An 18,107-nucleotide genomic window follows, 5' to 3' on the forward strand; every position below is an offset into this window, starting at 1 on the left:
GTCGGATTCGTTTCTGCTGCACTACAAAGGGAACTCCTTCGAGTTGTACACTTTTAAATGAGTTTTATGGTATGTGATTTGTATCTCAATAAACTTTATTTTTTTAAAAGGCAATAGTGTAAGCTTTATGAGGAAGGTTGGGATTGTGGACTGGAAGGTAGGTTTCTCTTTCAGAATCCAAGAATCTTTGTTATCTGGTTTCTTCTTTCTTTCTCTCTTTCTCTTTCTTTTTCTTTCTTTCTTTCTTTCTTTTTTTTTTTTTTTTTTTTTGCATTTTAGGGCCACACTCAAGGCATATGGAGATCCCCAGGCTAGGGGTGAATTGCAGCTACAGCTGCCAGCCTACGCCACAGCAGCTGTCAGATCTAAGCCACATCTGCCACCCACACCACAGTTTACTGCAACACTGGATCCTTAACCTACTGAGCGAGGCCAGTAGGTTAAGGATTCTTCCCCGAAACCTCATGGTTCCTAGTGGTGTTTGTTTCAGCTGTGCCACAGCAGGAACTCTGAATCTCTGTTATCTTGGACCCAGTACTTTTGAATTCCATCACTGGATATGATGTTGGTCTTTTTCTCTATATTGCATTGCTCTGCTCTATGAGTTTTCTTTTCCAAGGGGAGCTGACAAAACCCTTTTTCCATGGTTTGGTACAGGTTTCTTAATTTATTTTGGAGAGGAGGAAAAGGCTCATAAACTATCATAAGAAACATGATATTTGAAGAAGAAACAATTGTTTTAGATAGTTTAGTTAGGAAGCAAGATTTCACCTTATTTATTATTATTATTATTATTGTCTTTTTTGTCTTTTAAGAGCCACACCCACGGCATGTGGAGGTTCCCAGGCTACGGGTCTAATTGGAGCTGTTGCTACTAGCCTACACCACAGCCACAGCAACGCCAGATCCGAGCCACATCTGTGACCTACACCACAGCTCAGGCCAACGCTGGATCCTTAACCCACTGAGCAAGGCCAGGAATCGGACCTGCCACCTCATGGTTCCTAGTCGGATTCTCCTCTGTGCCACGATGGGAACTCTTCCCCAAATTAAACTCTTGATGCATCATCTTGGGTATTTATTTAAGCCTCTACTTGTGTTTATCTGGTACTTGTGCTTCCACGTTGATGTTTTTTCCTTATTTTTTAAGAGGTAATTAATACCTAATTGGCTGTTGACAGCCTTTAACAAATCAGACATGTTACTTTTTGATATCATATAGCAAATGAGATTCTGCCTTAGTAAAAACTGACTTAAATCAGCCAAATCTGATGATTAAAATCATTTCCCATTCTTTCTTACATTATATTGACTTAAATCAGCCAAATCTGATGATTAAAATCGTTTCCCATTCTTTGTTCCGCTGATATTTCAGGACTAGTAGAATCAATAGGCATTTGAAGAACTCAGTGTTTTTAAGAATATTAATATAACATTTGGATATACCATAGGTATTTATTAGCAATGGTTACATTCTGTAAATGTCAAAATGTATTATTAAAACATGGTTCTTTAGGTTAGTGAGTGGGAGTCAGTTTTAGGAGGTAAATCAGAATAGAGGTAGGGTTTTGGTTGGGATGTGGCAGAAAGCCCATCTAGAAGACTGCTGCGTCGTGCTAGATCGTAGTTTCTTACCTGTTAGACTGCATTGGTCACTTGCAGACTTAATAGGAGAGGAATTCTTTTGAAATGAAATCTTAGGTGTTTTAAAAATTGAAGTTCCCTGGGTGGTGAGGGAGTTTCTTAGGCAGTTTAAATCTCTGGGTGTGAGGTGGTGTGAGGAGGTGATGGTTCATTGTTTACTGGACTCCTGAAGCACTTCTGCAGGGCTGTAGGGGGCTGTGGAGCATAAGCGCTTTCAGCTCTACAGTTTTAGCCCATGAAACTGGGGAACTGATTTTATTTGTCCTACCTTACCTATAACTTTGAGGATGCTATAAAGATTATCCTAGAAACATTGAATTCTCTATTTCTTGCATTTATGAAGCCTTTTGTTTGCATGATTCTGTAGACCACTTCTTGTCATGGTGCTGGTTTCTGCCTAAGGTCTGCTCAAATCAGGAACTTAGACTGTTGCACCTAACTCCAGGCAGCAGTACCCTGTGGTTAGACCAGTGGTCTCTAAGCTTTTTTTATGGTGTACCCTCTCAGTAAAAGAGAAGTTAGGTATGCAGTATTCATGAATTATACAAGTCCTACTGTACTAATATGTCATACTCATTAAAAATAAAACTTTTTTGGAAATTAAATAAGATTAAAAATAAATAAAAGTTATCTTCTTCCTTCTTCTTAGCGGATTGCTGTATTAACCCATTCTGGAGACCCTTAACACTTTAGACTCCTTAGATCCTTTCTGTTATTCCAGCTAGTTCTTTTTGTAAGTGCTGAAGAGATGCTGGCAGCCAGAAGTCATAGGATCCACAAGCAGGTGCTTGGGAAGGAGCTGCGGGTAACACTGTTTGTTTTTATCTTGTTTGACTTGTGATTGATTTGGTTTATAAAAATCTTTTTAAAAAGGAAAAATTAAATAACAGGTCAAAGGGCCCAAGCCTGCAAGATAGAGGCAGTAATTTTAAATGTTTCTGATAATCTTAGAGCTTTGTACTCAGGTGTGTGCATATGCTTGTGTTTTTTGAGGGTGTGGAGAGAAGCACGGGACCGCATTGTGGGTTTCCCTGGCCGTTACCATGCGTGGGACATACCGCATCAGTCCTGGCTCTACAACTCCAACTACTCCTGTGAGCTGTCCATGGTGCTGACAGGTGCTGCCTTCTTCCACAAGGTGAGAAAAAGCTGGTAGGATCGGCATGCACTTGGTAAGAGCCCAGCCTTTGTATGGTAGTGAAATGCTGCTTTAGAGTTAACTCTCCTAATGCTTCTTATATATCCCTTCTGTACTAGAACCGAATTATTTCTATTTTTAAAGGCAGTGATTGGAGTTCCCGTCGTGGCTCAGTGGTTAACGAATCCGACTAAGAACCATAGGGTTGTGGGTTTGATCCCTGGCCTTGCTCAGTGGGTTAAGGATCCCGCGTTGCCGTGAGCTGTGGTGATAGGTCGCAGATGTGGCTCAGATCCCGAGTTGCTGTGGCTCTGGTGTAGGCTGGCAGCTACAGCTCCGATTAGACCCCTAGCCTGGGAACCTCCATATGCTGAGGGACCAGCCCAAGAAATGTCAACAAGACCAAAAAAAAAAAAAAAAGCAGTGGTCAATATGATTAGAGCACTCTAGAATAAAAAGTCACGATGAGAAGGCTACCTGTATAACTGCACATAGGCCATTAGGAAACTCAGTTCATCTTACTGGGTGTTGGCTCTCCCTTTGTAAAATTGAGAGCATTAGGCCAAAATACTGTCCAGTTTCACCATGGCCATCCCACATGTGGTCTGGCCAACAGAAGGCTAAACCTGGCTCTCTTTTGATTCACCTGCTACTACCCCAAGCCCCACTCTAGGCCTCTGTCTGTTGGGGCTCTACAAGTTCTGTTTGATTCCTTAGAGCTTTTTACTTTCGCCAGGCCTCACATCCCAATTTTTATTGACTATCCTAGATGCAGTCATTACTCTTTTGCCATACTGTTACAGGTTTTTTGCTCCTGATTCATCTTCCCTTTACAGAACTCAGCTGTTTGTAAAGTAGCCACTGGTATTGAGATGTGCTCTAAGTGTAAGGTACATTCCAGTCTTTGAAAATGTAGCATGATAGAAAGAGTATAAATGATCTCATTAATAATTTTTACATTGATTGTGTGTTAAAGTGCAATTATTTTAGATACACTGGGTTAAATATTTTACTAATTAATTTTACTATTTTTTTCCCCATTAAAATTGTGGCTGGTAGAAACTTGAAACTGATCTGTGTGACTCATGTTATATTTCTTTTGGATAGTGCTGCTCCATACCTTTCCTCCTAAGTCTTCTCTCTGGGCTCTGAAGACTCTCTAGTCTGATATAGCCAAATTCCACCCCCCCCCCCACCCACACACATACTCCCACCTCACAGAAAACCTCCTCTATCTCCTAGATCTGATTAAAATTTGACTTTTGTCTGATGGCAGTGCTTCTGCTTTAGTCTGCTCCTGCAGTGCTTGAGGCTGCTCATTTCCCCAGATTTGTATTTTGAACTAAGGTATGGAGAACCGTTTTCACTGTTTACCAGGGACACTCATAGATAATTCCTTTTCAGCTGTTACGTGGAATCTCACTTGAGGCTGATGGTGTCTGTCTTGTTGCTCCATCTACCAACCTCCTAATCATCCCTTCACAGTCATCAAAGATGTTGGCGCCTGGCCTCTCATCCTGATCTCCACTCCATACCCTCATGGAATACCCATCCAGCACACTGTCTCCTGGTAATTGTAGGGGTATCACAGCATTCTGTGTCTTTCTAGTCCTCTTCTTACTTTGTGCTTTCCTTAGATGTTCTCTTGTACTCAGTGTCTTGTGCCTTTTCTTAGCATCTGTAAGCTGAGATTTCCTTCCTTCTGTTCCAGCCTTGACCTTTCCATTAGATCTATACGGGTATATTTAATTGTTTTTAGGACATCCCCTGTCTGTCCCTCGGGTACTTAAAGCTGAACTTTTCTCCTAAAAAGCTCATCATCTCCCCCCAGTTCATATCTTTTGTCCTTCATATATTTCTCATCTCAGTTGGTGGCATCTTGTAAGTCTCCTCATTTAGAACCTTAAAAGTCATCTTACTGGGAACACTTCGAACTAGCCTAAAAAATCATTACTCTCATTTTTATTTTTCTTTTTAAAACTTAATGTGTGAAACTGATGTGGTAATCCCATTATTGAGCCTTGTCTTCATGCTTATTTTCCAGATTCAAAGTGGGCTTTAGTTTGACAAGGGATTGTGAGTAAGATTAGAGAGGATTTGGCTGAGAAACCACACCTAACAAGGAGTCATTTATTTTCACACTGAGAAAGAGCCGCTGACTTAAGCAGCATCTCCTCATACCATCAAAATTTATTTGTCTTCTGAAAAGTTTACCTTATCAAATTCTTTGATTGCTCTTTAAAAATTATAGCAGTCAGATCCCTTTAGTTTCAAGTATAAAATGATTTACTTAAAACTTTTTTTTTTTTATCCATTTGAAATCTAGAGCAAAGTTTACAGACTAGCAGCTGAAGACTTCTGTGGCTACAGAAATGTTTATTGAGTTCCCTGGTGCTGTCCCATACAGGGCCAGGTCCTAAAAATCCAAGAATTTTGCATAAAGATCTGGACCTCAGTGAAAGATCGGGTCATAATGGAGCAAGGCTCCTCTCTGTCCACCTGTAGACACATATGTGCTTATTTCTCCCATGACTGGGTTTTTCTTCCACCTGTTTCTTTAAACTGTCGTTTATTTGCCTTTCTTGTTTGGCCCTTGAAAGCAACTTGGTCATCACTAATCTAGAGCAATCAAGTGTTTTTTATTTTGTTTAAATTTTTCAATTTTTAATTTTTTTTTGCTTTTTAGGGCCACACCCACAGCATATGGAGGTTCCCAGGCTAGGGGTCGAATTGGAGCTACAGCTGCCAGCCACAGCCTTCAGCAACAGTAGATCCAAGCCGTGTCTGCGACCTACACCACAGCTCACAGCAACACCACATCCTTAACCCACTGAGCAAGGCCAGGGATCGAACCCGCAACCTCATGGTTCCTGGTTAGATTTGTTTCTGCTGCACCTCAATGGAAACTCTGAGTTTTTTAATAACAAGTGCCTTACAATAAAAATTTTTGGTGTCTCACAGATATGTATATTTATTTATAAATTATAATATGTATACAACTATACTTACAGACATTTTTATAAGTTTGAGATAAAGATGACATTTTAAAATAATATTTTCACTACGTCCTTTTTTCTTTTTTAAACTTTTTTTGTTTTTTTTTGCTGTACCCTTGGCATGTGGAAGTTCCTGGGCCAGGGATTGGGCCTGTGCCACAGAAGCAGAAATGCTAGATCCTTATTCCACTGAACCACAAGAGAATTTCCTTGACTAAATTCTTGATTTTTAGTGAAAGCAGTATGACTGAATGTGCTGTATTGTTTTTGAAAATCTTGATTTGACACTGTATTATGGCAAGTCAGAGGTCTTTTTCTAAATGAAGCATATTTCCAATACTTGGTTTTAATCACTGTCCCTGGAAGAAATACTTTATTCTCCTGCTTCCTAACTTGTGATCTTACCCACCAGTTTTGTAGCATTTTGTTGAAACTGGACTAGATTTCCATCTTTGATGATGTCATTCAGTTTTTTTAGCAAACTAATGAGAAGATGTTATGTTTTTATATTTTAGAGTAGGTTCTAAATTCACTGAAACTTTTTGTTTGGAAGATTTTTCTCCCCCACCCCCCTTTTTTTTTGGCCTCACCTGTGGTGTTTGGTAGTTCCTGGGCCAAGGATTGAATCTGAGCCATAGCTGCAACCTATACCACAGCTGTGGCAACACTGGATCTTTTAACCCACTACACCACAGCAGGAACTCCTCACTTAGAGGATTTTTAAACAGATTACATAAATTTTTCTTTTTTAAAAATGATTTTTGACATAATCCCATAACAGTGGAAATGCCTTTAAACATTTGTTTCCATAATGCTTTATCCATATATTTTTAAGGCAGTTCTGTCTTTTTTCTTGTTATAACATCACCTTTCCCTTCATAAAGTTATGTATTATATTTAATTAATAAACATTTTCATTAGCATACTAATGACAGCCACTGGTCATTTTGAAGGGTCAACAGATTTTATTTATTTATTTTTTCTTTTTTGGCCACCCCATTGCATGTAGAATTTTCAGGCCAGGGATCAGATCAGAGCTGTAGTTGCAACCTAAACTAGAGCAATGCTGGATCCTCAACCCACTGTGCCAGGCCGGGAATTGAACCTGCGTCCCAGCACTCCCAAGGTGTCACTGATCCCATTGTGCCACAGTGGGAACTCCTAAGGGTCAACAGATTTTAATCATCCATCTTTTTGTAAAGTAAAACTGTAACTCATCTTTTAAGTTCATCATTTTGTTCAGTACTTTGCCACAGGATAACCAGCAAACCACTTGTGGTACAAAAACTTTGTAATTGTTATTTTGCTATATAGATTTTACTGTTTAAAGTAATAAAATATACAAATCAGTTTTATTGGACACCTCACCTGTTCATTCATCATCAGCATATTACAACACATCTCAGTTAACACCTGCCCTGTTTTATGGCACTTGCTCATATCTGTGGTATAAATAGTCTTACAATGGCTGAGTTCATATTATCAACATGAGTCACTGAAGATGGAGTTGGAAAGAGATGAGCAGTGCTGGTTATATAGTATTTTCACCATACAGATAATAGACATAAATAACCTCAAGATGACGGTAAAGTGTAATAAATAATTGTAAAATGTAAAATTAAGAAATGATGAGCTTTAAGAGTTCCTGTTGTGGCTCAGTCAGTTAAGAACACGACATACTGTCCATGAGGATGAGGATTAAATCCCCTGGTCTCTGCCAGTGGCTTAAGGATCCAGCATTGCCGCAAGCTGAGGTGTAGGTTGCAGATGTGGCTCAGATCTAGTGTTGCTGTGGCTGTGGCATAGCCTGACTGCAGCTCTGATTCGACCCCTAGTCTGGAACTTCCATATGCCACAGGTGTGGCTGTAAAAAGAAAAAAAAAGAAATGATGAGCTTTAGGTATGTATTGGCTTTTAATATATAACTTACTTAATTTTAAGTATATATTATGATATTTTAAATAATGTCCATTTTTCATAATAAGCTCACAAAGTTCCTAGTCTTACAAAACCCTACAAAATTTAGCAGTTGACATTTATTGGCAGGTGTGAGCAGCACACACTCTTAGAGCGCCTTTTAAGAATTTAGGCTTTTAATCTGAGTGAGATGAGAAACCATTGAAGGATTTGGAGTAAAGGAGGGATGTGTTCCATTGAACTTAACGTTTGTTTTAATACGGTTGCTCTGCTGTGCTGAGAATGGACTGTAGGGAAGAAAGTATGGCAGCAGGGAGAGCATTTAGGAGACTGTGGATAATGCAGGCAAAAGATGCTGGTGACTTGGAGCAGAAAGTAGCCGGTGGCAATAGTGAGAAGTGAAGGGCTGAGGGATCAGATGTTTCATGGGTCAGTGGCTTACTGAGGCCTGAGAAGATCACCAGGCTTCTCCTCACTTATTCGTTATTGCCTTTGTCAAAGAGAAAGAGTGCTGTTCATTAGTGTCTGTCCTAGTGTGATAAATCTTTATTTTCTTGTAGAATTAATATGGTGCCACAGAGATTACATGAAATTTTGATTCTCAAAACGGGCGACAATGGCAATTTGAATGGGATAACTCTTCATTGCAGAAGATCTGCCTTGCAGGATGTTGAGCATCCCTGGACCCAACTCCCAGTAGTACTTCCAGTGATTGCCACACCCAGCTCCCTACAATACACTTCCCAACAGTCCCATGCATATTTTTGCTGAAAGCCAAAGAACTGTGGCCTCTAACAAAGTATGTGACTCTTTTTCTACCCCTGACAGTATTATGCCTACCTGTATTCTTACGTGATGCCCCAGGCCATCCGAGATATGGTGGATGAATACATCAACTGTGAGGACATTGCCATGAATTTCCTCGTCTCCCACATCACTCGGAAACCCCCCATCAAGGTGAGGCTCCCAATGCTTATAGGACCGAAGTTGCATGCATACTTTATTCACTCATTCTGAAGTAGCGCAGTACGTAACTCTCCAGATCTCAGAGTCCTTATCTGTGAATGGGGGTCATGACACCACCAACAAAATAGAATCATCTTAGGGTTAAATGAGCTGTTAATACAGGGGCTCTTTGCTCCTAAAATGTAAATGGGTAGAATTCAGAGAGTTTGGAACTTGAATGGGAAAAAATAATACATCTTTAATTTTCACAAATCATGAATTTGAATTTAGCATTTTTATCAGTTATGAAACAGGCTGTAATTCATAAGTAACTGTGATTTGTTACTAGTAGAACTCACACGTTTTTCATATCACATTAACTTGTTGCCACATCTTGAGGTATTGTTTATGTTCATTACCTGCTTTGAAATTACAGTGGTTATTAACTTTCTCCTAGACCTTGTTACTTAGGATAAAATAGTAAAGGGGCACATATATTACTGTATTTCAGTATAATGTATTTCCCTTTGTAATCTCAAGTGTTTGTTTTATGTATTTAAAAGCATTCTGGGGAGAAGTCCACAGACTTCACCAGATCACCACGCCAGACTGAGGGTGGTATCCATGACAAAAAAATTTTAGAATTTCTGAGTTAAGGCGTGTAAAGCTCTGAGGGTAATGCCTGGCACATAACTATTTTGTAAGGTCTTTACTCAAGAGGAAAAGTACCCTCAGAATTCTAGAGATTTGAATTTTGTTTTTGAGTTGCAAAATAGATTTGACCAGAAGAATATACTAATTTCATACTTAGTACACAGAAAGACCAGTTCCATTACCTTCTCTGTCACTGCTGCAGATTCAGGCAAGTGAAAGCTCTTGTGGTAAGGGTTAGGGTAGGGCTAGTAAAGGCCTTGTAGCAATTAGTACTAAAGAATCTGTAATTGTAATGTATACATGTGAGGATAACTTGATCCCCTTGCTGTACAGTGGGAAAATTAAAAAAAAAAAAAATCTGTCGCTTCAAATTAATAGTATTTGGAGTTCTTGCTGCTGCTCAAGGGGATCTGCAGCATCTCTGCAGCACCAGGACGTAGGTTCGATCTCAGGTACAGTGGGTTAAAGGATCTGGCCTTGCTGTAGCTGCGGCCTCGGTAGCAACTGTGTCTCGGATCTGATCCCTGGCCCTGGAACTCCATTTGCCGCAGATTGGCTAAAAAAAGAAAAAACAAAACAAAAAAAACCCAAAACCAAATTAATAGAATTATGATTATGCTGTCACTATTTGTTATAGATTCACACCTGATATCTTTAGGTTATTGTCAAAAAGGCGTATTATTTAATTTTATAAAATAATAAATTTACCTGCATGGGTGTTATTAATGTTATGAGTAAATAATAATTGGGTGCATATTTCATTCTTACATTTTGAAAGTAAGCTCTAGACTGAGTAACCACTAGCCCGTATTAATAATGATAAACTGTATCTTAGTGGTAAGCAAGAGTGGTGTCCATGCAACAAAGCCTAACAGAGGAAAACAGAAAAGCTTTGGAGACTTATGCATTCTTTATTCCCATTCCAACCTTTTTCCAAGTGTGGCTCAGGGTTATAACTTAACTCCTGATTTCCCCATGGTTTCTTTAATTTCTTAGCCTTCTGCTAAAGCCTCACAAAAGAAGAATAATTAGCAAAATAATACACCAAATTGTGTGGGTTTAACTGTGAATGATAATGATATTTTTATATAAAACATGCTTTCCTGATACAGTGGTAGATCTGATACTAAACAATGAAAAGTACACTTCTTTGGAAACTTTAAGGTAGGGAGGCAAGAGTCTTAGAAATTAATGATGGGTACAATTTTCTTTTTTTTTTTTTTTTTTTTTTTTTTTTGCTATTTCTTGGGCCGCTCCCGCGGCATATGGAGGTTCCCAGGCTAGGGGTTGAATCGGAGCTGCAGCCACCGGCCTACGCCAGAGCCACAGCAACGCAGGATCCAAGCCGCGTCTGCAACCTACACCACAGCTCACAGCAACGCCGGATCGTTAACCCACTGAGCAAGGGCAGGGACCGGATCCGCAACCTCATGGTTCCTAGTCGGATTCGTTAACCACTGCGCCATGACGGGAACTCCAATTTTCTATTTTTTATATATCCTTTCTTGTGTAGTCACGGACTGGACTTCAGCCAAGATACATACTTTCTGTTTATACCTCCCTAGTAGATCAGAAGACATTATCCATGAAAACTTAAAGTATCTGAGTAATTAGGTACCAATAATACCATCAGTCACCTGAAGTACTCACAGACATGATGAAGTTTTCATCATCATTGAAGTGTGTGTGTTATTATTACACCAGTGTTTCATTAGTTAAATGTCTCTTCAGTGTAGAGAGTAAGATGGAAATAATGTGTACCTGGTATATACATCGTACAAATTTCCCAAGTGAACACTTGAATAAGTATCCTCTGTGAATTTTCTTGATCTTTTGGAAATATAAGGAGAGTTCAAATCAAAATCAGGATGACTTTTTTAAATCAAAGCTTAATAAATTGAGCCTATTTTCAAATTCTGAGTTAATTCCTTCAAATTGAGTCCATTTGTTTACTTCATATTATAGAACCAGTTTGAACTAATTATTTTCATTAATTTACCTACTTTTAGTATTATCAGATACATACTATTTTATGTAATAAAATAGTAATTATTTTTTGCTTTAAATACTTCAACTTTTCATTGTCCCTTCCCTTGTTATAATTAGGAAGGTATGACTGTTTTATATAATAGCAGTATTTTAATAATGTTAATATCCTAATAGTATTGACTAAAGAAACAACAGGGAGTTAATTTCATATTATTGTTTGAATAATGTACTGTTATCTTCTTGAGGAAGAGAAAAATATAGACTGTAAATAGGTTTCATACAGAATAAAGGATTAAAAAGTCACAAAGAGGAGTTCCCACTGTGGCGCAATGGGATCAGCATCTTGAGAGTGCTGGGTCACAGGTTCGATCCCTGGCCTGGCACAGTGGGTTAAGGCTCCAGCATTGCCTCAGCTGTGGCTTAGGTCACAACTGTGGCTTGGCTCTGATCCCTGGCCTGGGAACTCCATATGCTGTGGTCAGCAACCCCCCCCCCCCCCCCCCCCCGCAAAAGTCACCAAGAAAACATTGAGAAGATAGATAGCTTAGGGCATAAGGAAGCAGAGAGAGGATTCATAAGTAAGCGCCTTAATATTAATGTTGCATAAGTTCTCAATATCTATTAAGGATTTTCCTTAGCATTACTGAGCATAACCTCTCGTAGTCCAACTGAGTTACCCGGAATGTTCCCATGTGAAATACTCATGATACTGCTTAAGTAAATGTTCACACTTCAGTTTATAGTATAGTTGTTACTTGATTCTTCTTAATTTTTGTATGTTTTATTATGTAAAGTATAAACATATATTTAACTAAATACACTGGGGTTTGCAGTCTCAAAGTTTTTTACTGATGAGTTACGTAATTAAAAATACTTATTTGGAAACTACTGCCTCAGTGAAAACAACAGTATAAAATAACTTCTTTGTGCCACAGTGGAGTCATTTGCAGGTTAGGGGGTGTTTCCCCCGGAGGTTGAGTGCTGGCATCCGAGATGAGGAAGATTTTTAGGTACAGGGAGAATACTTGATGTAGATGCTGTTTAATTAAATTGTTGACATCCGTCTCCTGCTTCCGTGAAAGCTCTGGGAAGAGTAGTAAGTCACTGGTTTGTTGACTGTAAACCAAAAGGGCTCTACAGAGGTGCTAGTGAGCAGGAGGCAAAGAAGGGGACTGGTGGTTCTGTGAGGGTCATGACTTCCTCAGCATTTTGGCTCTGAGGTGACTTTCCCCGGGAGCCCTGGCCTGTGGTTATGATCCTTCCTCAATTTCAGCTCCAGAGATCTGGCTGCTGCTTCTTTTTTTTTTCTTTTCTTTTTTCTTTTTTTGTCTTTTTAGGAACCTCCAGCAAATGGAGGTTCCCAGTCTAGGGGTCGAATCAGAGCTGTAGCTGCTGGCCTACACCACAGTCATAGCAATGCTACATCTGACTTCTGCCTGCAGCCTGTACCACAGTTCATGGCAATGCTGGATCCTTAACCCACTGAATGAGGCTGGGGATCGAACTCCCATCCTCATGGGTACTAGTTGGATTTGTTTCTGCTGTGCCACGATGGGAACTCCTCCAGAGACTTGACTTTTGATGGCCGATATTGGCTGTATGTGATGATTACTTTTTAGCCACAGTGAACATGATGGGCTATTCAATTTTTTTTCTCAATTTATAATAATAAAAATAACTTTAAAATTATTCAGGAAAAGATAGTCATATTCATAAAGAAAAAAGAACAAGCAAATTTGAAAGACCTAAATAGAACAATTGGAAATGAAAATTATAGTTATTAAAATGAAAATCTCTGTGAATGGGATAAAAAGATAAGATATAGCTAAAGAAAAAAATTAATGATCTTGAAGGTAAATCTGAAGAAATTTCTGATGAAGTATTGAGTTATAAGGAGATGGAAAAATAAGAGAATTTAAGAGACATGGAGGCTATAAGGAGAAAGTCTTAACACAAAATCAAGGATGGGCAATCTTGAAAAATATGAGAATTTCCAGACCATTGAAAGCATGAATACTACAGCAAACATTACACTTAATCATGAAAGATCCCCATTCAAGGAAGTTCCCCTGTGGTGCAGCAGGTTAAGAGTCCAGCATTGCCAGAGCTGTGCACAGGTTACAAATGCAGCACGAATTGATCTCTGGCCCAGGAACCTCTACATGCCACGAGTGTGTATGTAGAGGTTTCTGGGGGGAAAAAAGTTAAAGAAGATCCTCATTCAAGTCCATAGTAAGATAAGGTTAAATAAATGGAAATAGAGACCACATCCACATTCATATCATCAAGATACTGGTTTTCCCCAAATCAAAATGTCAGTGTTATTCTAATCAAAATCCTGTTAAGATACTTGATTTGGTTTAATTTGGTTTGGAACTTGACAGATCCTCAAATTTGTATTAAAAGGCAAAAGACCAGAAAAGCCAAGACGCTAGTGAAGAAGATGGGAACTTGCCTCATCAGAAATCATGACAGAGTCATAAAATACATGATTAGGACCAGGTAATATTGGCACAGGGCTTGACAGATAAACCAGTGGTACAGAGCAGAGTCCAGACACAGACCCACACCTCTGTGGAAGCTTGGTATATGATAAAGGTGGCATCTACAAGTGCTGGGATGATTGGTTTTCTATATAAAAAAAAATACACCTCTTACCATACACAAAGTAAAATTCCAGATGGATTAATAAACCAAGTGTGAATATCAAGATTTAAAACTTCTAATGAAAAGTTCAGAAGTATTTTTGTCATTATAGACAGAGAAATATATTAAGAAACAAGTGCAAAATATAGAGGAAAAGATTGATTGGCTTGAATATATTAAAATTCAAAACTTTGTTCAACATAACTGTGCCCACAGATTGTGACATTTATAGTGCCAATAAGTGACAATAACCAGAATAAGGAATTTCCAAATGAGAAAAAAGAACTCCATATGTTAGTTGAGTATATAAAAAAGTAGTTTGATGAAATGGAAACCCAGAGGACTAATAAACATGTGATTATTACCTGCTGTAATAATCAGGGAAATGTAAGTTTAAACAATGGGATGTAGTTTATACCCATCAAATGGACAAAATTGACAGTGTAATAGTACCAAATGTTAGTAAGGATGTATAGAAATTGCGGATGTTGTACAGGGCTGGTGGTTATGTATATGGGGACATCTAATTTGAAGAAAGTTTGGTTTTATCAAGTATAATTGAAGGTCATGTTCCCCATGGCCTAGCAGGAAAGGAAGAAGGGAGGGAGGCACAAGGATTAATTCTATTTGTAATGTTTTGTTTCTTTAAAAAAAGACAGAGGAAGAAAAATATGTATGTAATCTGAAACAGCAAAATGTCAATATTCGGCAAAACCAGTGGGTTTGCTTATTTGTTATATTCTTCTTTTTATTTATTTATTTATTTATTTATTTATTTTTGTCTTTTTGCCATTTCTTGAGCCGCTCCCGTGGCATATGGAGGTTCCCAGGCTAGGGGTCGAATCGGAGCTGTAGACACCAGCCTACACCAGAGCCACAGCAGCATGGGATCTGAGCCATGTCTGCAACACACATCACAGCTCACAGCAATGCGGGATCCTTAACCCACTGAGCAAGGCCAGGGATCGAACCCACTGTGCCATGACAGGAACTCCTGCATTTAGCTTTTAAAAAACTCAATCTGTGAGCGTAGTCAGTGTTGATACTTGTAACCATAGTTTATTAATTTTCATTGCCCCAAAGTCCTAAAGATGCTGTCCTTCTAAAAGCTTTAGGTTTTGCCCTCCTGTGTCGAAATCATTAATCCTTCTGGAAGTGATGTTTGTGTATGATATGAGATAAAGTTCCAGTTTCATTTTTGTCTCATCAGCAGTGTTCATTGCATACTTAGTTCATCTATATTCTGTGATCTCCAGTGCTGGTCTGTCATTGATCAAATGTACATGGGTATGTTTAAGGATTCTTTTTTTTTTTTTTTTGGTCTTTTGTATTTTTAGGACTGCACCTGTGACATGTGGAGGTTCCCAGGCTAGGGGTCCAATCGGAGCTGTAGCTGTTGCTGCTGACCTACACCACAGCCACAGCAGCACCAGATCCGAGTCACTTCTGCGACCTACACCACAGCTCACGACAACGCCGGGTCCTTAACTCACTGAGTGAGGCCAGGGATCGAACCCACAACCTCATGGTTCCTAGTCAGATTTGTTTCCACTGTGCCATGGAAAATCCTGTTTAAGGATTCTTTATTCTGGTCTTTTGGTCCAATTTGTTCATGTGCCAAAACCACATTAATCGTCATATCTTCAGAATTATTTTTTTATATCCACTAAGACAAATCGTCTCTACCTTAATCTTGTACTTCAGGAATGTCTTGCCTATTCTCGGCCCTTTCTTCTCCCACCTATTTGGGATCATAAGCTTGTCAAGACAGACATACACATACAGAATTGGGATTTTGATAGGATAGGTGAAATGGGGAAAATTGATATCTTTAAAAATATTGAGTACTAGGAGTTCCTGTGGTGGCGCAGTGGTTAATGAATCTGACTGGGAACTATGAGGTTGCGGGTTCGATCCCTGGCCTTGCTCAGTGGGTTAAGGTCCCGAGTTGCAGTGAGCTGTGGTGTAGGTCGCAGCTCAGCTCGGATCCCGGGAACAGGACTAGAAATGGCAAAAAAGACAAAAACAAAACAAAAATATTGAATACTATATAAAGCTACAAAGTTCCAGAATAATTTTCTAATAGAGGTCTTTGAAGTCTTTTGTTAGATTTATTTCTAGGTACTCTATATATTTTGTTATTATAAATGGTTATTTTCCAAAAATTGTATTTTACTTCATTGTTATAATACAGAACTATTTCTTTTTGTTTCTTATATCTAGGAAACTTGCTAAAACTTTTAAAATTTTGATTGATACAGGGTTTTTAAAAATTGAAATATAGTTGATATACAATGTTGTGTTAGTTTCAGGTGTATAGCAAAATGATTTATTTATACAATAACGGGTTTTCTATATTGACTGTCATATATTCCTCATACAGAGAACTGTTTTATTTCTTCCTTTCCAACCCTCAAAAGCCATTTTATTTTTTCTGACTGTTGTAGCCAGGTCCTCTGATACAGCATTGAATAGAAATGGTGACAAGGGGGCATCTTGGTTTTATTTCTGATTTTAAAGGAATGCTTTAAATAATATGCTATTAGATGTGATATTTGCTTTACCTTTTAGGGTATTGAAGTTTCTTTCGATTCCTGATTTTCTAAGAATATTATGAATGATTGTCTGATATTATCAAGTGCATTTCCAATTATCCATTGTCTTTGATCTCTTATGTTAGCATTCATACTTTCTTTGGATAAACACATTTGGTCACAATCCTTTTCATAAATAAATTTCTGGATTTGGTTTTCTAGTATTTTGTTTAGAATACCTGAATCAGTGTTCGTGAGTAAGTGAGCCTATAATTTTTCCTACTAATATTATTTATTTCTTGTTTTGGTATAAAAATTGTAACGAGTTTCATTATATGAGTTAGGCCATGTTCTCCCCACTTTTTTTTTTTCTGTTTTATGGCAGAATGTTTGCACAATTAGAATTATCTTTTCTAGAAGACTTGGTAGAACTCAACTTTGCTATCTTTTGGGGCTTTGCATACCCTTTTGGGAGGTACTAAACTGCAGATTCAGTTTCTTTAGTGGCTACAGAAATTCTTTAGCAGTTGCAGAAATTTCTTGGAGTTCCTGTCGTGGCACAGTGCTTAACGAATCCGACTAGGAACCATGAGGTTGCAGGTTCTATCCCTGGCCTTGCTCGGTGGGTTAATGATCCGATGTTGCCGTGAGCTGTGGTGTAAGTTGCAGATGCGGCTCGGATCCCGCATTGCTGTGGTTCAGGCGTAGGCTGGTGGCTGTAGCTCCAATTCGACCCCTAGCCTGGGAACCTCCATATGCCATGGAAGCGGCCCTAGAAAAGGCAAAAAGACAAAAAAAAAAAAGAAATTTCTTTATTTATCGTTTTTCAAACTTTTAAATTGTGAAATATAATGCTCATGTAAACAACCCATTAAACATGGGGCGTCAGGACCCTGGAAGCTCCTGCAGTCACAACCCCCAGCCCTTCCTCATCCCCCATTTTAATTGGTGTTGTGGGTTGAATAGTGTCCCCACCCTCACCCCCCGCAAAATGTATGTGTGAGTCCTGACCCTAGAACCTGTGAATGTAATCTTAATTGTAAGTAGTGTCTTCGCACATGTATTCAAGTTGAAATGAAGCCAGAATGGAGTAGGGTGAGCCCTTACAGGACATGTATGGCTGGTGTCCTGATAGGAGACGTGGAGACAGACCCAGAGACAGACACGCAGGGAGAACCCTGTGTGGTGGTGGAGGAGGAGCTCTGAGTTCCATGTGTATGAGCCAGTGAGCCCCAGAGAGAAAGGCGTAGAACCCGTTTCCCCGGAGTCTTCAGGGAGCACTTCGCCCTGCCAACTCCTTGATTTCTGACTTCCAACTTCCAGGGCTCCGAAACACTGCACACTTAAACAGAAGGGGACAGAGACAGGATGAAATGAAGGAGAGCTGTCAAACTCTTGGGGTTCCACCAACCAGGAAATGGGATGGCAGAGCTAATTGGCTGCTAATGTGCTATTTACTTCAGGTGATGGGAAGAATGGCTCTGCCAGCCAAGCTGCAGCTGTCACCAAGGGCCCAGAGCCAGAACCACCATCTCCTTGGTTCCATAGGGCAAGGCTACCTCCTCTGGGCTGCTGCCTCCACAGTCCAGGAGGACAGAGAGGGTTACTCTCAGGTCTTAGATTCTAATGGGATTTGCTCTGCTG

General features: G+C 39.2%; 1 protein-coding gene across 3 annotated transcripts in view; it reads left to right on the top strand.

Moving 5' to 3' along the window:
• EXTL3 (exostosin like glycosyltransferase 3) overlaps positions 1-18,107 on the top strand; it is a 122,898-nt gene that overhangs the window by 97,449 nt on the left and 7,342 nt on the right. For all 3 annotated transcript variants that reach the window (XM_047759744.1, XM_047759742.1, XM_047759743.1), the window contains exons 5-6: positions 2,638-2,782; positions 8,524-8,652. In XM_047759744.1, coding sequence (XP_047615700.1) covers positions 2,638-2,782; positions 8,524-8,652 — 274 coding nt within the window. The remainder of the gene's footprint in view (positions 1-2,637; positions 2,783-8,523; positions 8,653-18,107) is intronic.

The sequence above is a fragment of the Phacochoerus africanus genome, chromosome 15 (assembly GCF_016906955.1).
Source record: "Phacochoerus africanus isolate WHEZ1 chromosome 15, ROS_Pafr_v1, whole genome shotgun sequence".
NCBI lineage: Eukaryota > Metazoa > Chordata > Mammalia > Artiodactyla > Suidae > Phacochoerus > Phacochoerus africanus.